Below are 20,466 nucleotides of genomic sequence, written 5' to 3'. Positions count from 1 at the left end.
AAAATTAGAAAGAGTTATTCATTTTGTTCTGTTACTTGAAAATTATTATGATTGAACTAATTGTTTGAAAAAAAAGGGCAGATATAATAAGATTTTTTCTTCTTTCTGCTGCTTTTCATTTTAAATCTCCTGTATTTTTTTTATATAATTATGAAACTGTTTTGTATTTTTACAATGAATAAACTTTATACCATACCATACCTATTCCACCCACATTTTGATGTTGATGGTACCGGGAGTTGAACCTGTGACTTTCCGATCACAGGCTCATCTTCTAACCTCTGCGCCACCACTCCCCCATAATAATGATAATAATAATAATACAATTATATGTATATATTGTTGGTTTTATGCTATTAGTGCTTAGCGTATATTTAATTTATGTTTCTCTTAGTTCATATCTTAGATCTTATTACTGTTTTTCTTTTACATTTTATTGTTGGATGTAACTGGGACCCTGTGCACATAATCTCGTTCCACCACATGTACCACATGTGGTGTGTATGACAAATAAATCTCTCTGACTCTGTTTAGTAAAATGGACCAAGAGGAATCTAATGTGCGCAAGTGTACAATTGTGAGGTTGCATTTGAATATTTTTAGAACCAGGTAAACACCAGATTATATTTATTACATCCTGATGTATCCTGAAACTGACAGAAGTCAGACAAAACCCACACTTCTTGTTGTGCCAATATTGATATGTCACACTCAAAGAAACATGATTTACAAACACAATTAGGCATGACCATGATTTTTTTGTATTTTAAAAAACCACAATCTCCAACTAAGTGTAGCAGGATTCAGCTTTAAAAAGACTAATAAGCACAATTGTCTGTGGAGTAGGAATTAGCAGCAGGGGACTTTCAGTAAAGACTAATTAAACCAATAGCTTTTCTAATGTTCAAGTTCATATATTTTTATTGTCATTCGCATCACATGAGGTGGAATGAAATTATGTACTCAGGGTCCCAGTTACAGGCAAAAATAGCAAAAATATAAAGTATAAAAAGAAGCAGTATATGAGGATCTAAGATATACACTAAACAAACACTAAACAATATGCTAAAAGATCTATGATATACGCTAAACACTAATAATGGAAAGCAACAGTATATTAAACAGCTGCCTGAACACGAGTTTGTGGTGAGCAGATGGGTATGAATGAATACAGCAGCATGAGATATGTGAACATCACATACATCACATGCATACACCAAAAATGTTCATATAACCTGAGACGCAGTAGAGCAGACAATAATCCAGCACTACCTAATGTCACTTGTATCTATGCGCTTTTAAAGCTGCCACATGAGAAATAAAGAAATTCAAGTGAAGAAAGTACTTTGATCTTCCCAGGCCTTGATTCAACCAAAACAGGAACAGAAAGTACAAACTTTAAATAAAGATGCAAAGATGCATTTTTTTTTTGTGAAAATCTCAAAATAACAGAAACACATGCTTTTATCAATGTGAAAATGTGAATTTTTCTTACAAAGTAGTATTAAGAGCTACCACCAATCAAGAGGCAGCATTAAGACCAAGAAACTCCCTACACAGGTCAAAGACATGGTTGTGGATAAGTACAGATCAGGGTTGGGTTTTAAAAAAAAATCCCAAATCTGAACATCTCATAATAAGAATTGGAAAAGTGGTACCACCAAAGCCAACCTGCCAAGACGGTCATCTACTAAAACTCACCGAGCAAGAAAAGAGAGCAATACTAGGTAAAAGCAGCCAAGAGAAAAAAAGTAATCCTGGTGGATCTGGGTAACTCCTCTGAGAAGATGGAAGAATCTGTCCATAGGACCACTAGAAGGTGCTCAGCACTGAGCTTCATGGAATACTGGCCAGAAAAACAACCACTGCTTAAAGAAAACAAATTAAGGACAGCTCAAAAATTGCAAAGAGCATATTTGAGACTTTCCAAACAAGCAATCAGGTGAGACTAAAATTAAACCTGATACCTCATTTTGTCCATCATTATGGAGCAAAGAGGAGGAACTGGAATACCATTGGTCCATCCATCCATCCTGTGGGTATGATAACTTGAAACATAAGCAACATACCATACATACCAATTTATTTATAGAGCACTTAAAACAGCAACAAGGCCAACCAAAGTGCTGTACAATAGAAACAAACAAGCACAGCAGACAGGAAAACATAAAATAAAAATATAGATACAATTAGCAGCAGATAATAACTAAATGGTCAACACTGTCGAATACAGACAGGATCAAAACAAATCACACCGTGTCAAAGGCAAGGGAATAAAAGTGGGTTTTCAAGCAAGACTTAAAAACTGTGAGTGTGGAAGCCTGCCTGACATGCAGCGGCAACTCATTCCACAGTCTTGGACCTGCAACAGAGAAAGCCCTGTCACCTCTGAACTTACGACGGGTTCCTGGAACTGAAAGAAGCATCTGGTCTGCTGACCTCAGAGAGCGCGGTGGGACATATGGCTGCAGCAGATCAGCGAGATAGGATGGGGTAGAACTGTTCAGTGATTTAAAAACTTACATGAGTATTTTGAACTGGATTCGAAGGTGAATGGATAGCAAGTGCAGGGAGGCCAAAACTGGTGTAATGTGCTCTCTATGGCCTGTACCAGTTAAAAATCGGGCTGCAGCATTTCGGACCGGTTGTAAACGTGCAATGGAAGACTGACTGATTCCAAACAGAAGTGCATTGCAGTAATCGAACCTGGATGTTATGAACGCATGTATCACTGTCTCAAGATTATTTTTGGGCAGTATGGGCTTCAGCTTAGACAGCTGCCTCAGCAGTAAAAAAAAAAAAAAACAGGATTTAACAATCATGTTTACATGACTGTTAAGTTTCAAGGAAGGGTCCATTATCACTTCCAGATTAGTGACTCTTTGTTTCTCTAACGGAACTAGAAAGAAAGGGTCAGTGCAGTGGTTCATGAACGTGCCATTGGGATGGAACAACGTGACTTCAGACTTCTTCTCATTGAAACTTAAGAAGTTTAAAGCCGTCCAGTCTCGGATGTCAGCCAGGCAGTCAGAGGTTGAACAGAGCATGTGCCTCTGTGCCTCAGGGGGAAGGAAATTTGACAGTGATCAGCGTAGAAATGAAAGGGTATGTTGTGTTTGCGGAAAATAGCACCTAGTGGCAGCAGGTATAACAAAAAGAGAAGGGGACCATGGATGGACCCCTATGGTACCTCCCACTGAAGCACTGCCAATGCTGAACTGAAATCTTTGATATTGACACAAAAGGTTCTGTCAGAGAGGTAGGACCTAAACCATTTGAGGGCTGACCCTGTGATGCCCACCCACTGCTCCAGCCTAGAAATGAGGATCCCCCAAGATGCCAACTTCCATTTTGATGTGAGGCTGCATTACGATGTAAGAAGGGTAATATGTGGATGTCAAATAAAATATTTAAAGTCTTCAGCTGATCCAAAATGCTGCTGCCAGAGTATTAACTAGAGTTAGTAGGAGAGATCATATCGCTCCAGTTTTAGCTTCTCTCCATTGGCTCCCTGTCAAATTCAGAATTTAATTCAAAATCTTACTTCTAACATATAAAGCTCTCAACAATCTAGCGCCATCTTATTTTACTGATCTTATGGTTCCATATTTTCTTAACAGAGAACTTCACTCTTAGACTGCAGGTTTACTGGTGTTTCCTAGAGTTTCCAAACATAGAATGGGAGGCAGAGATTGGAGTTATCAGGCTCCTCTCTTGTGTAAACAATTTTCAATTTCTGTCCATGAGGCTGACACATAATTTTAAGATTAGGTTTACGTCTTTCCTTTTTGATAACTCCTATAGTTAGGGTTGGCTTAGGTTCCCTGCGCTATCCCTTACTGCTGCTATAGCCTTAGACTACTGAAGAACAACTCAACCACATTTCCTCACTCTGTTGCTGTCTTTACTTGCTCTACTCTACCTGTTTGTATTTGTAATTATTTCTGTCCTTAACATGTTTTATCATTTGTCGTTTCTTTTTATCTTTCCTCCAATAGAAAATACATCTGGACCTGTCATTCTATGTTTGTTTCTCCTTCCTGTCCTCTCAAACCCAGCCGGTCAAATCAGATGACTGCTCACCCCGAGCCTGGTTCTGCTGGAGGTTTCTTCCTATTCAAAGTGAGTTTTCCTTCCACTGTTGCCTATATGCTTGCTCAGGATGGGAGACCATGACAAAGTGAATATGCAACAAAATTTGCTGGTGTCCTTAAATAGATAACTTTTACTGATTGGCTTTTATAATGTATGCAAATGCTGTTGTACTGTGTCCTGAGACAAGTGTGACTTGATGCTATATAAATAAGCTGAATAGAGTTTAATTTATTTAAAGTTTACTGTACAGAAGAAGTGGCCTTCCTTCTTGAAGGTGCTGGAGCAGTTTGGTCATGAACAATAAACATTTCCAGTGATTAGATTTGCCTGGTTCGTATAGAGATGATACCCACTATATATACCAAGGGAGATAAATTACTGACACAATGATTGAGTATTAGTTAGAAAACAAAACATGTAAGAAGAGTGCACAAAGCAAAACTAAGAAAAAACAAATTAGGAAACCTTACAAGAACACAATCTATTCAAAACCCAATTAAATCTAACAACCTCAACACAAGGAAAATTTGGTTCAAATTAGAGAAAGATCATCAACAAGGACATAATAAAATGTTCAATTTTCTCTGTGGACTGGATGACAAATTAGTCACACAATTCAAACAACATAGCATTTAATTAAAGTACAAATCATAGGAGTTTGCACAAGAGCCTATGGAATTGTTTTCACCTTGGGCTGTTTGTGTAAGCAGACCACCAGTCTAGCAATATAAAACTAATCATTATGATGTTATTAACATTGAGGTCTTGTGATGAAAATATGAAACATGTCATGCCTTACACGATATTGCTATAGCATGTCAGCATGTTAGCAGAGTTGAACATCTAGAGATGCTAATAGCTTTTGGGATTGTCTGTTAGGAGCAGAACCCAGGACAAGTGAGATGATGGTCTGAAGATTAGAAGTCAGAGAATTGTCAAAGTAAGTCCCAAGAAGAGTTTGTCAAATGGAGGATATTTCACTCATCTAAAAACACTGTTGTACCAGCACAAAATCTGTTAAAATATACCTTTTTTCACACTTTGCATTTTCCACAAGATGGTGGGTATGTTTTATGAATCACTAAAGTATCACATTAAAAAAAATCAATAAGTGTTGGACATGTCCCTCAGTTATTGCAATCTAAACTAAAACAATACATTTTAAAATAAACCCAGCCATGTTAATGAGAAGACAAAAGTTCTGCTTGTAGCCAAATCTTCATCTTTGAATACTATTTGACTTGAGTATCAGAATATTTCTGGTTTAAAGCAAAATTGATGGTGATGTAAAAGTTTTATAATATTCAAGATATTGAAGCTGTTTTAGGATGGCAATGTTCCACTGTAGTCACTAACTTTATCTCCCAGTTGTTCAATCTGTGCTGTTCCTCTGATGGTCTCATTCCTAATTTTATCCATCCTTGTCCCTCCTAAGGAGAACCTCAACATCTTCCTTTCTTCCACTTCCAGTTCTGTCCCCTGTCTTTTTGTCAATGTCACTGTCTCCAGACCATACAACATAGCTGGCCTCATCGCTGTCTTGTAAATGTTTCCTTTGACCTTTGCTGCAACACTTTTGTCACAAATCACTCCTGAAACTTTTCTCCATCCACTCCATCTGCCTGGTCTCTTTTTTTCTCTTTACCACATTGCCCATTTTCCTGGACAGTGGACCCCAAGTCCTTGAAGTCCTGCACCTTTATTACCTCTGATCATTCTTGTAGCCTCACTCTTCCACCTCTTTCCTCTCATTTGCACACATGTACTCTGTCTTTCTATGGCTGACTTTCATTCCTCTTCTTTCAAATGTATACCTCCACCTCTCCAAGTTCTCTTCCACTTGTTCCCTGTTCTCACCACAGATCACAATGTCATCTGCAAACATCATAGATCACGGGGATTCCTGCCTGACTTCATCCGTTAGTCGGTCCATCACCAGAGCAAACAAGGAGGAGCTCAGAGCTGAACCTTGATGCACTCCCACCTCCACCTTGAAGCTATCTTTCACTCCTACAGCACCTCACCACTGTCCTGCTGTCCTCATACATGTCCTGTACCAGTCGAGGGAAAAGATGATTAATAAACTATCAGGTGCAGTCTTCATCAAATTTAATAATACAAACTTTGGAGGAACAATCAGAATACAGAAAGTCAATGCATTACAAGTACAAAAACTCCCAATGCTTGCTCTGTCTCAGTTCTGATCTGTTGCTGGCTTCCTGAAATGAAAAAAAAAAAGTTTTATAGAAACTCATCAAAGCAGGCCTCCCCTCTCCACATTATCCAAGTGTTTTTCAGAACCGAACCCAAGCGACTAATAGTCTCTCAAAAAGGAAAACATTTTCAAAGTTTTGTACTTATGAGTTCAAGTAATATGTACGTAAAATCATTGTATGCACAGTGCTGTTGGAAAAGAGCAGCTGGATTCATCAAGGACTCACTCCATCCAGCTAACTCTCTAAGCAGACACAAAAAATGTTCATATAACCTGAGATACAGCATCATCACCCATAGTACAAGGATTTATAATTGTTTTTTTCCCTGCCACAGTCAGACTGATGGCAAAACAAAACTACTGATTAGGTGCAATAATAACTCCACACTATCTAACTTCACTTGTCATGTGACATGGTTTACTTTCTGTACAGTGTAGATAGAAACCACTTTGTTCTTATTTTTATTTTTATTTATTTAGTGTTTCAGTGTTTTGACTATGACTGAGAGCTCTGCATAAGAATGTTAATGTGCCTGTATTGTTGGTCTGTGCACAAATGTCAAAGAACTTTGTACCTTTGTTTATATGTGATATGGGTCTCCACCCAGCTGCCCACTGGAACCATCATTCCACAAATCAGTGCCCTGAGATGACTTCTGTTGTGACTTGGCGCTATATAAATAAACTGAATTGAATACCGTGATACCAAAGCCTTATAACATTGTAATATCATTCATAATTAAATTAAATAAGGATAGGATAATAAATAGAATTATAAAAGGTTATTAATATGGCAAAACATTGAATGTATCAGGAAGCAGATCAATAAATAATATATTTCCATCATGCATCTGCCACTCCAGATTTCCTTGTACAATACCACGCCTCCTCCCTCAGCACCCTGTCATATGCTGTTTCTAAATCCACAAAGACACAATGTTCTTTCTGACCCTCTCTGTACTTCTCCATCAGCATCCTCAAAGCAAAGATGTCATCTGTGGTGAGTTACACTGACTTGTGTTCTCTAAAGGCTGGTTTCTGCGTGTTCCATTATAAAGTATAAATTTTAAAGGCAAGCCATTAAAGGAAGTTATATTGAATCCACTGAGGAGAATTCAAGTTTAATTCGGACCAGAGTTGTGCAGTGAGATGTTTTCCCACCTGTAGATCTACTGCCATCAAGCTGTTTCCCCTGTTAAAATGCACATATTTAGACATAGAAGAATAAATTACTGTAACAGCATGTATGAAATAAGTAGTCTTTTGAATGTATCTAACAAATATTTGGTTTTATGTTCTTACCAGACAACACAGTACACCATATTTGACGGTGATAGCCAGGTGGCAAGATGAGTTTTTCTCATTTAAAAAAAGATTTAAAAAAATCCAAATATTATCCATTAGCAATTGTCTTAAAATATAATTGCTTAAAACAACCAAGGGAGGAAATAAAATGAAGTTGTTGGGGAAACATCTCAACACAACACCAGATTGACAAGCAAGACAAAGTAGATTGCCGCCATCTTAAAATAACTCCTCTCTCAAATTTGTCAGCAGTTTATGTTAAAGATATTTAATAAATCTTCACACTATTGTCCGTTTATTTCATATGATTACTCTAGCATAAACATTTACAATGCTTGTGCAGGTTGTGCTCCAAGATGCTGCAATAAGAACAACTTCTGCTGCTATAAGCCCTTACAAATTCTGCCTAATTACTTTGATAAAACAATGTAAAATGAAAATTATAGTGGCATAAATGTTGTAAAATAGTGTTTACATAAACAACTATGAAAATTTTGAGATTAAAGTTAAACAGTTTAAAAACACCACACTGATTTTTACTGACCCACTGCCTAGCAGAAGTGAGTCTACCCATCATCAAATTGTTTCCAGTTTTTGTGGAAAAGGTCTATTTTTCCTCTGGATGATACATGTTGAAAAACTCCAGAGGAGACGTCCACTGATTGGTCAAACATTGTCTTCCAATGGAGGTGAAACAGGAATGAGTAAACAGTCTGTTGCAGGTGAAGAGAACAAAGTTTTCCATAGGATTTCTGCAGAACTCAACTGTTGTCAATCTTCTGATCCAACGATCCCAGTCAGCACCAGCATCTTCCCTCTGCCACACGGTTTCAAAGCTTCAGAAAACACCCAAACGGATCAGAAGATTCATAATCAATTTGAGCAAAACAAAAAAGCTCTGCTGGGACACGATTAGAAGAGCTCTGGGTGTTGGGAGTACAGATGTATTCTGACAGAGAGAGGTGAAGAACCCCACTGAGACCCAATAGAATGAACCATGACTGACTGAGGTCTGTTCTGCAGATAGAGATGAGATCAAATAAAACAAAATAATGGCAGTAACTGGAGGCTTTTTAGAATGATGAAAACAATCCTGGAGAAGACTTGCGGTGAGTAATGAGGATGCATTCCCCCAACACTGCAGCCTATTAAGATGAAAACACATCTGCACTTTCACTGCTTGACTGCAGCTCAGTCTTCACAGTGGAGATGAGTGGATCACCACATAGAGGGAAAACAGCCCATCTGGCAGACCAAAGCAAATGACAACATCAAGCTGAAATGAAACCAATTACAAGGAGGCCCAGAATGCCACTGAGAGGTATGTTTCTTCAGCAGAACAATGACAGTCTCCAGGCATACAGTCAGAGAACCAAAATTAGACAGACTAGAACTTTGTATGGGAATTTGTGGTGAGAGAATTAGAGGCATTATTCACCATAACCCATCCATCCATTATCTTGCACTTGTTCTGGAGTCAAGTCATAGGGGCAGCAACTTAAGCAGGGAGGCCCAGACATCTCTTTCCACTGCCACCTCTTTCAGCTGTTCTGCAAGGACTCCTAGGTCAGCCAAGAGACATAGCCTCTCCAGCGTGTCCTGGGTCTATGTCAGAGTCTCCTCCCAGTTCGACATGCCCAGAGCACCTCCCTAGTAATGTGCCCAGGGAGCATCCTTACCAGATGCCAGAACCACATCAGTTGGTTTCTCTGGATCATGATCATCATCATTAGTCATGGAGTTCCTCAAGTTTCAGTGCTTGGACCAATATTCTTTACCTTGTATACGTTTCCATTAGGTAATGTTATTAAACAGCATGGGATAAATTTTCATTGTTATGCTGATGATACACAGTTATATTTGTCCATGAAACCCAATAAATCCAATCAGCTACTTAGACGATGTCTTAAAGACATACAAACCTGGATGACCTTTAATTTTCTGCTTTTGAACACAGACAAGACTGAGGTTTTAGTTTTTGGACCTGAGCATCTTAGGAATACATTTTTCAGTCTTTCACTCTCCTTAGATAGCATTAATCTGGCCTCTAGCTCTAATGTTAAAAATCTGGGTGTTATTTTTGATCAGGACATGTCTTTTGTCCCCCACATTAAAAACGTTTCTAGAACCACATTCTTCCACCGGCGTAATATTGCTAAAGTTAGAAACAGCTTATCTAAAAATGGTGGAGAAAAATTGGTTCATGCATTTGTCAGGTGTGGACTGGACTATTGCAATGGTTTGTAATCTGGGTGTCCAAATACTTTTTTAAAAAAAGTCTTCAGTTAATCCAAAATGCTGCTACCAGAGTCTTAACTTGAGTTAGTAGGAGAGATCATATTTCTCCCGTTTTAGCTTCTCTCGATTAACTCCCTGTCAAATCCAGAATTGATTTCAAAATTTTACTTCTAACCCACAAATCTCTCAACAACCTAGCTCCATCTTATATTACAGATCTTATTGTTCCATATTTTCCTAACAGCACGTCACTCTCAGACTGCAGGCTTACTCGCGGTTCCTAGAGTTTCTAATGGTAAAATGGGAGGAAGATCTTTCAGTTATCAGGTTCCTCTCTTGTGGAAACAACTTCCAGTTTCTGTCCGTGAGGCTGACGCATTGTCCAGTTTTAAGACTGGACTTAAGACTTTCCTTTTTGATAAATCCTATAATTAGGGTTGGATTGTTATGTTGTCTTAAGCTTAGACTACTGGAGGACAAATTAACCTCATTTCCTTAAATGAATTGTTAAAAGTGAATGGTTTTCATTTGATATTATTTCTATCTTAACATGTTATTCTTGACCTGCCATTGTGTATCTGTTCCAAACCCAGCCGGTCGAAGCAGATGGCTGCTCATCCTGAGCCTAGTTCTGCTAAAGGTTTCTTCCTCGTGAGGGAGTTTTTCCTTTCTACGGTCACCTTCATGCTTGCTCAACATGAGAGTCCTGTGATGGAGTTAAATTCAAAGCAGTCTGCTCTTCAGATAAATAATGCTAAATTATTATTTTATATGAATATGTCTGTTCAGTGCTCTGAGATGACTTCTGTTGTGACTTGGTGCTATATAAATAAACTGAATCGAACTGAATTGAATTGGATGTAGAGAAGCAGTGTCTCACCTCAGTATCTCCCACATAACTGAACTTCTAACACATTCTCTAAAGTAGAATCCAGCCACCCTGGGAAAAAAAACTAATTTCATCTGCCTATATCTGCAGTGTCTTTCTTTCAGTCACTGAACAAAGTTCATGGCCATAGGTGAGAGTTGGAACATAGCCAGTCTGGTAAACAGAGAGCTTTACCTTGCAGCTCAGCTCACTCTTCATCACAACGGGATGGCAGTGTCTGTAATAAAGCTGAAGCTGCATCAATCTGTCAACATCCTGCTCCGTTCTTCCCTTAATTGTGAACAAAACCACAAGATATTTGAACAAGTCCACTTGAGGCAGCACCTCACCCCCAGTTCGGAGAGAACAATCCATCCTTTTCTGACTAAGGACCATGGCCTCAGATTTCGAGGTGCTGATCCTCATCCCAGCCACTTAACGCTCAGCTGTGAACTGTTCCACTGAAAGCTGGAGATTATGCCATGATGATGCCAACAGGATCACATAATCTGCAAATAGCAGTGACAAAATCTTGAGGCCCCCAAATCAGACTCCCTCCACCCATGGCTATACCAGAAAAATCTGTCGATGAACATTATGAACAGATCTGGTGACAACGGGCAGACCTGATGGAGTCCAACTACCACCATGAAGTGTTTCGGCTTACTGCCGGTAATGCGACTCAAACTCTTGCATTGCTTGTATAGGGACTCAATGGCCCATAGTAACAGACCTCCAATCCCATACTCATGGAGAACCCTCCTGGGTTCTTCGGTGTTCCTTGAGGAACGTCTTTTCCAAGTCGCCATGAAATAACCACAACTTATGCTTGAGAGGTAAAATGTACAATTAGAGTAAAATCATGGTAGTAGCTGAGAGTCAGTCTCAACACATACGCTAAGTGCAACATGTGCAAGATCTTTGCTTAAAACTAATAGCTGTTAGTGTCACGTTTCTGCTCCAACCTTCCATGTTCTCCTTTCATCCATGCCCTGGTTTATGTTAAAGTCTCTGTAATGCCTATTACCCATCCTGCAGCACTTCCTACTCTGCTCACTTAATCACACCCACTCTGCTGAGTCACTGCAATCAGCCCTTATGCAGCTCACCTGTTTTCCCCTGTACTTAAACCCCACAGTCACTCTACTCAGTGCCAGATTATTGAAAGCCCCACAGTAAGTGAAAGTCTAGCATTCATGCCATAGCCTTGTTTGTCTTCCTTGTTTTGACCTCACGCCTGCTCCACAGATTCCTCGTCTTGCTCTCTGAGCTTTACCATTTAATAATTCCCTGACTTTGTATAGTACTGCAATAGATTTAGCTATTTTGGTTCTTACAGAATTTGTGATTTTTTTTTTCCATGTTAGCTGTTCATCAATTAAATGTTAGGTAAATGGTAAGGTAAATGGTAGGACCCAAACCTTAAATGGTTTGGGTCCTACCTCTCTGACAGAACCTTCTGTGTCAATATCAAAGATTTTAGTTCGGCATCGACAGCGCTCCAGTTGGGGGTACCACAGGGGTCCATCCTCGGTCCCCTTCTCTTTTCTTTATACCTGCTGCCACTAGGTGCTATTTTCCACAAACACAACATACCCTTTCATTTCTACGCCGATGATTGCCAAATTTACTTCCCCCTGAGGCACAGAGGCACACGCTCTATTCAGCCTCTTCTTGACTGCCTGGCTGACATCCGGGACTGGATGGCTTTAAACTTCTTAAGCTTCAATGAGAAGAAGTCTGAAGTCATGCTGTTCCATCCCAGTGGCTCACTCATGAACCATGACATTGCCCTTTTCTCTCTAGCCCCGCTAGAGAAACAAAAGGTCACTAATCTGGGGGTGATAATGGACCCATCCTTAAAACTCAACAGTCACGTAACCATGATGGTCAAATCCTGTTTTTTTCAGCTGAGACGGCTGTCTAAGCTGAAGCCTATACTCTCCAAAAAGAACCTTGAGACAGTGATCCACGCCTTCATAACATCTAGGCTTGATTACTGCAATTCACTTCTGTTTGTAATCAGTCAGTCCTCCATTGCTCGTCTACAACTTGTCCAAAATGCTGCAGCCCGATTTTTAACTGGTACAGGCTATAGAGAGCACATCGCGCCAGTTTTGGCCTCCCTGCATTGGCTACCCATTCACCTTCAGATCCAATTCAAAATTCTCATGTACGTTTTTAAATCACTGAACAGTTCTGCCCCATCCTATCTCACTGATCTTCTGCAGCCATATGTCCCACCGTGCTCTGAGGTCAGCAGACCAGATGCTTCTCTCAGTCCCAGAAACCCGTCGTAAGCTCAGAGGTGACAGGGCTTTCTCTGTTGCAGGTCCACGACTATGAAATGAGTTGCCACTGAGTGTCCGGCAGGCTCCCACACTCTCAGTCTTTAAGTCTCGCTTGAAGACCCACTTCTATTCGCTTGCCTTTACCACGTTGTGATTTGTTTTGGTCCGGTCTGTTCTCTACTCTGTTGGCCATTTTAGTTAGCTTCTGCTGCTATTTGTATCTGTATTTCTATTTTATGTTTTCCTGTCCGCTGTGCATGTTTGTTTTCTTTTGTACAGCACTTTGGTTGGCCTTGTTGCTGTTTTAAGTGCTCTATAAATAAATTGGTATGGTATGGTATCAATGATTACACCCAAAAATTTAATCTCAATAACTCTACAAATCTCAACACCCTTAATTTTAAATGGATCATCAACAGTTCTCTTTTTGTTACTAAATATCATGTATTTAGTTTTATCTAAATTTAATGATAATTTATTAAGTTTAAACCAAGTTTGTATTTTATCAAATTCTGTCTTCATCAATTCCAACATCCGTTTTACATCTTTACCCAAACAGAAAAATGTGGTGTCATCTGCAAAAAGGACACATTTGAGGAGTCCCGATACATTTACTTAGAGTCAACAATGTCTGTCTGTTAGCAACATATCGCAAGAACCAATGGATGGATTTTAATGAAACTTGTAGAATGTAATCTTTGGATGTACAGCTACAGTTGAGTAATGTTTGGTATCAACCAACTTTGACAAGACCACCACAGCCATCAGAACTTAAAAAATACAAAAATGTCTGTAACTAAATTCATTTTAAAGATAATGAGTTAAAATTTAACATGGCCATAGCCAAGAGTCATTCACAACACATACTCTGAAAGAAATGCTGCAGTGAGACTGAAAGAAGTTCTCATTAAAAAGTCAGACAGCTACTTAGAGCCCACATCTAAAACATCTAAAACCTCAAAAATGTAATAGATGTTCAAGTGGATGTTTAATCAAACACTTGTATCACTTTGTATAAGATGTTTTTCACACTGAAAACTGCTTATGTTGAAACTTTATGACCTTGAATGGAATGCAGCTGGTTGCAACGCATTACTAGGAAGAACAGTGTTGTTTAACATGTAATATGTTAAATACAAAGTAGCAAAATGGTGGAAAATATATGTGGTTTAAAAATCCACAACATAGCATTCCCCTGAAGCACAATAACATGTTTGAGGTTTGAATTGATTTTTAATGGTGGGAATTAATTAAGGTCATCCTCTAAGTTTTTATTAGCTTGACTCACTCATGATCTTACTGAGCTCTCTTTGACTGCTGTTTAATGTAAGATACTGGCTAATATATCAAGAGTACCCCATACGGCACACTATACACCCGTCTAAAAACTAGTATACAACATTACGGCAATCTATAGCAATGGTCCGAACAAGCAAATACCTTGGATACCTTTGACCTTGAATTGTGACCTTGACCTTAGAGCTAGGGTGATAAAAAGTAAATGCAAAACTCGGTCTAGGGATGATGCATAAGTATATGATGTTTTGGCAAATTGTCTTGAGCGGACCGGAAATTAATGGAGAGATAAAAGAAAATTTATGGACGTACAGCTGAAAAAGTTGTCAGGTCCTCTGGACGGATTCAAAAAAATAAAAAAATTAAAAAAATTAAAATCTTGTTGAAATGTTTCGTCTTTTATCCGAAAGACGCCTTGGATAAAAGACTTGTATAGGATGCCTTTTTTTAAATGAAACGTTTCAACAAGTTTTTCATTTTTATACCTGATTTTATAATCATTTTATAATTTTTGATTTTATACCTGGATTATTGAGCATGGACTTTGTTGAAGTTTTTAATTTGTTAATTTTTGTATTTGTTTTTTTTTTTTTAATCCGTCCAGAGGACCTGACTCAACTTTGTAAGATTTTTCTACTTGAATTATTGAGCATGAATCAGGATATTACAAATGTACAGTTGGAGAATATACCATAATACGTGCCCCTTTAACAGGTGTATAAAAACGATGCAAAAACCCACATGAAAAACCTGAACTATCTCTTTAAATAGATTTTAAAACTCTAAATCTTTCTAACCTTTTTTTTTTTTTTTAGAAAAAGTATATTTTGTTTCCATCCATTCATCTTTACCCGTTTCTCCTTTCTAGGTCATGGGGTCACTGGTGCCTTTGTACAGCAGTCACTGTGAGAGGCAGGGGACACCCAAGACTGCTCTCTGTCCATCATACAGGCAGTGTATGATGGGAGACTGATTGAGGAGATGCATTCCACCCTTAATTCAGAAAATGTAGATGAACTTTTGTTCCTATAGCAACATATAAAGTTCCTGGACTGATTATGCAAAAACGTGTTCGATGTTAGATGAATGTGATGATTCTGATAGTTAGCTCTAATTAGTTTCTGGGCAGTGTTTTCTTGCAAATGGACAAATATTCAAATGTGCTAAAGAGTGGGAAAGTAGACTGATATGGCAGCTGTATTTTTATTTAATATTTGCATTATATGCAAATTTATTATTTTTCAAAACTCGGGTACAGTATATGAATGTAATGGCTTTATGCATTTTTGTTGGTTGAGGACAGTTCTCTTACTTAGTGCATTTTTGTTTGGTTTGGTTTAAGCAATTTCAAACATGACAGCAATGTCACTGTTTAAAGAAAACAATTGCTCAATAAATTAGTAAAATGCAACTTTATACAGCATGTTACGTTTGGGTTCATTCAGCGAAGGTACACAAGGTATGACTCATGTACCGTTTTCTTGTTGGTTTGTTTTGTGTTTTTACTGTAACTGACCTCCCAAAGAGCTAGAAACAGGGACTTTGCAGCTGATCCTCCGTAGAAAAACTATAGGGACTAGTGTTGTAGTCAAGACCGCCTAACCTGAAACCAAGTCAAGACCAGAGTGCATCGAGACCGAGACAAGACCCAGACTTTTGGGGTCCGAGATCACGCCGAGTCCAAGACCTCAAATCTTGGAGCTTAATCTTTTCACATATTATCTGTCTTTATCAGTATTAGAGACAGTTTTAATAAATACGTAAAAAAAAACATATGTACTTAAATATTACTTTTATAAAATATTTTTTATTAAAGTTACATTAACTTTCAGTTTGCTTTTGAATGAATGTATAAGTTTTTATAAATTTTCAAAGCTACGTAACAAAGAATTCAGACATTCAGTGGTTTTTGCACAATAATTTTCATGTCATGTGACCCACTGACACAAAACTTATGTTAAACTTCTCTAATAGACCTGACAGATGAGGCACCCTCATTTAGTTCTCATTTTAAAGCATTTTCTAACTTTACATAATTTATTTGTTCAAAAGTCATGGTTTTCGCTCAATAACTAATTAGAAAATGCTTTAAAATGCGAAATAAATGATGGTGTGTTGTGTGTCAGGTCTATTTGAGTAGTTTAACATTAGTTTTGTGTCAGTGGGTCAAATGATGTAAAATACATTTGTTTTGTTTCTGAAGAGTGTTTGGTTCGATAATTTGTTGACAGTCCCTAAGTGAACCATTACGTCTCGGAGGAGGGACAGACTGAGCTCAGCTGACTGAAATCAGACTGTCTGCTTCAGATCGAATGAGAGGAACACACCGCTGAAGCCACGGAGCTCGAAGGTCCAACGTAAAACTAACTTCACCGTGGTAGAGAATTGAGGCTCCAGCAGAGCACGAACAGTTCAGAAACAATTTGAAATGAGAATAAAAAGCTATTAATTGATTAAGTCGTGTTTTAGACTGATTACTGCTAGCGAATCTATTCTGACCCAAAGTGCAGCCGTGACTGGTTCTGAATGAGGCTTTACAGCAGACAGACGCTCCCCTCTCTTCCAGGTACTGAGTAACGATACAGAATCTTTTAGTGGTACGCAGTACTGGACCGTACTGACTTACTTTCACCCCTGGTTGCGACGTTACATTCTGTTGTCTGTATTGTTCTGTTGGTACAGAACCGAGTGCGAGTGAAAGGGGGTGGGCGTAACAGCAGTAACAAAAACATGTATTTAGCAATGAGTCACGTTATCTCTTGGATTTGAATCAGTACGTTTTGCATCCAATAAAAACAACGATGTTAACAAATAAACTGGACAATATTCTGGCAATTTAGTGACATTTCCAGAGTTGTGGTCTTGACTGGTCTTCAAATAAAATCCCAAGTCCTCAATGTCTGAGTCCGAGACAAAACCGAGAACAAATGCGGTCAAATCTGAGATAAGACCAAGACCATCAAAAAGTGGTCTTGAGACCGATCTCAAGACCAAGACCGGTCTCGAGTACTACAACACTAACAGGGACCACAGGCCATGTATTATTTATGTTTTGTGGCCTTTAATGAAGGTTTTGTTAGGAATAAGGCAATAAATACCTCTCTATTTCACCACAGATGAACTATTCCTGTTATCATATCTTTTAAAATAAAACTGCAGAACACAAAGTAATTTAAAAAGGAATGGGTAGAAGATCAAATCAGATTCAATGTATTTCCTAAAGACTAAATGAAGAAAAAAATAAATATATAGGAGCAGGAGTCATTTTACAAGGGAGTGAGATGGGACAAAAATGTTTTTTTTTACTCTGGACTTCGATTGGGATAGGACAAGATTTTTTTCTGAGGGAGTGGGACAGGACGGGAGTGAAAATCCACTCCCGTGTCTCCCGTGTCATTCTCTAAGGGTGCATTCACACCAGCCCTGTTTAGTCCGCTTTAATCGAACTCTAGCTTGTTTTCCTAGAAAGTCCGGTTCGTTTAGGGAGGTGTGAACGCGCCATCGAACTCTGTCACGGAACAAAAAGGCGAACTCTGGCCCGGGCTAAAACCTAGGTCTTGGTCCGGTAGAAGAGAACTCCAGCGCGGTTCGAGTACAGTGTGAATGTAAACAGACCGAGCCCCGCTCTGCAGGGTAAACAAACACACATTTCTCTGACCTTATATGGAGCCGTCAGCTGCCTTGTGTGAAAAACAATATTCTCCATGGTCTTCTGTCTCATCTTCTACTCATGCTAAGTCCATTTTTGAAAAATGACAAAATATAACTCCTAAAACTGATAAAACTTGATGCCACTTTGTTTTTATTTTTATTTACAGAAGAAGAAGAAGACGTGTCTTCAGAGGTTTTTGTGTCGTTTCTTTCAGTAGTTCTCGGTGCAGCGCCCCCACAGGCGAGCGGGGGAACAGGTTGGTTCAACAGGTTGACTCGACTGCACAGTGCAGTGTGAATGCAAACGCACCAGCTCAAATGTAAACAAAAGGTCATGAATATTGGTTCTGAACCGAACTGAGTCTACCGGACTATCTGGTGTGAAAACGACCCAACAGGCACATAGAGACAAATGAGACAAACAACCATTCACACTCTCACTTAGGACAATTTAGCTACCAGTGAACCTAACTTGCATTTTTTTGGTTTATGGAGGGAAACTGGAGTACCAGGAGAAAACCCACGCATGCACGCAAATAACATGCAAACTTCATATAGAAAGGCCTCAGGTCAGGAGGCAATTCTGGGATCTTCTTACTGAAATGTGTGAGTTTAAACTGCACCACCATGTCACCCACAATTTATTTTTTCTTTATTTCTTACAACTGGTTAAAACAGAAGGGTAATCATGGGCCTATCAGTGAGTGTGTAAGTCCTCTAAGGTCTTTAGGCTTCGTCAAAAATCCTTTATTTTTCCTCCAGTCTCAGACTCTTACCCTCAGTCAGTCAACATGGTCATGCAACCCCAAGGTCCAAACATTTTAACGCAGATCCTAACTGGACAAGCAGACAGACCTGTGCCACTCTGATGAAATGGGAGATGACGGCGGCTCTCTGTGGGGCGGTTGGCTTGCTGAGCACCATGAGCTGGATCCACTGGGAGACACTGTTAAAGAGGGTGATGAAGCGCTCTAGGATGGGGTTATCCACTGTGCAGCCATGCATCACAAAGCCATGGTAGTCCTGAAACTAAAAAAAAATAAAAAAAAGTTAAGTAAATACATAAAATTACAGCATACAGTAAATGTCATACAAATTTAAATTACTACTTCTGTGAATGAAATGATCCAGTATGATGTGATGGAATACCTATTCCATGGTTTGTGTTATAAAATTAGAATGTGTATTTTTAAGAGAGATTTGTATGGTTCTTTAGTTAAAACTATAAAATTTTTGAAGAATTTTTAATGTTGTTAGCTACAACTTCAAATCCCAACACACATCCCCTTTTGCTTTTAAAGCCCAGTGGTAATTTGAGACTTCCTTTTGTAATAATCTCAGCTGACAAAATGCAATGTATTGATGTAGAAACTGTAGAAGTGCAAACAGAACCAAAATCAAAAGAAACGTTAAAGCTCCTGCCAGCGACTCATTAGGGTCACTACTCAACTGGCTGCCTGTGAAGTTCAGAATTCTATTTAATCTCCAAACAAAGCCCTTAGTCATATTTGTTAATACCACAGGAATATTCCATTCTAAGCGTTCTAGTTTACTTGTTCCATTAATCTTTAAAATGAGATAAGGAGGCAGAGCTTTAAATATAAGCAGTTAAGGATTAGCAATTAATTTGAAGGTGAAATTAGACTCAGGTGTTTCCCATCACTGATGATGATCAGGTGTGAGTGGACACTCTGATTTAAAGAACAGGATCTATCAGAGTCTGCTCTTCACAACATGTTTGTGGAAGTGGATCATGGATGAGCAAAGGAGATTTCTGAGGAGCTCAGTAAAAGAGTTGTTGATGCTCATCAGGCTGGAGAAGTTTCCAAAACATCTGTAAAGAGTTTGGACTCCACCAATTGTTACCTCCCCAGGAGTGTTGGACCAACAAAGATCACTCCAAGAGCAAGGTGTGGAATAGTCGTGAGGTCACGAAGAACCCCAGGGTAACTTCTAACAACTGAAGGTCTCTCTCACATTAATGTTGATGTTCATGAGTCCACCATCAGGAGAACTCTGAACAACAATGGTGTTCATGACAGAGTTGAAGCAGAAAACCAAAAACACATTGCTGTTCATCTGCAGTTTGCTAAACATTATGTGGACAAACCAGAAGGCTGTTGGAAGAAAGTTTTGTGGATGGATGAAACCAAAATGGAACTTTTGTTTTAAATGAAAAAAAAGTTATGTTTGGAGAAAGGACAACTCTGCATTCATGCATAAGAACCCTATCCCATCTGTGAAACATGGAAGTGGTAGTATCATGGTGTGGGCCTGTTTTGCTGCATCTGCAGGACAGATTGTGGTTGATTTTGCCAAAAGACTGGAAATGGCTGTAGTGAACACTTATTTTTTAAAGAGGAAGGGACATAGAGTGACCATTACAATGGAGGAAGGAGTACGCAGCTAGACTACTTTCAGTGTAGAAGATGAAACCTGAGGGAGATTGGGGACTGTAAAGTTGTGGAAGGGGAGAGCGTGGCCAGACAGCATTGGATGGTTGTGTG

General features: G+C 38.9%; 1 protein-coding gene across 1 annotated transcript in view; it reads right to left on the bottom strand.

The window, feature by feature from the left end:
• Window positions 1-20,466, bottom strand: part of LOC119414713 (RAS guanyl-releasing protein 2) — a 152,186-nt gene that overhangs the window by 77,917 nt on the left and 53,803 nt on the right. The window contains exon 7 of the mRNA XM_037681824.1: window positions 18,815-18,988. Coding sequence (XP_037537752.1) covers window positions 18,815-18,988 — 174 coding nt within the window. The remainder of the gene's footprint in view (window positions 1-18,814; window positions 18,989-20,466) is intronic.

The sequence above is a fragment of the Nematolebias whitei genome, chromosome 1, assembly GCF_014905685.2.
Source record: "Nematolebias whitei isolate Nwh7 chromosome 1, NemWhi1, whole genome shotgun sequence".
Lineage (NCBI taxonomy): Eukaryota > Metazoa > Chordata > Actinopteri > Cyprinodontiformes > Rivulidae > Nematolebias > Nematolebias whitei.
This window is presented reverse-complemented; position numbering and strand designations above follow the sequence as displayed.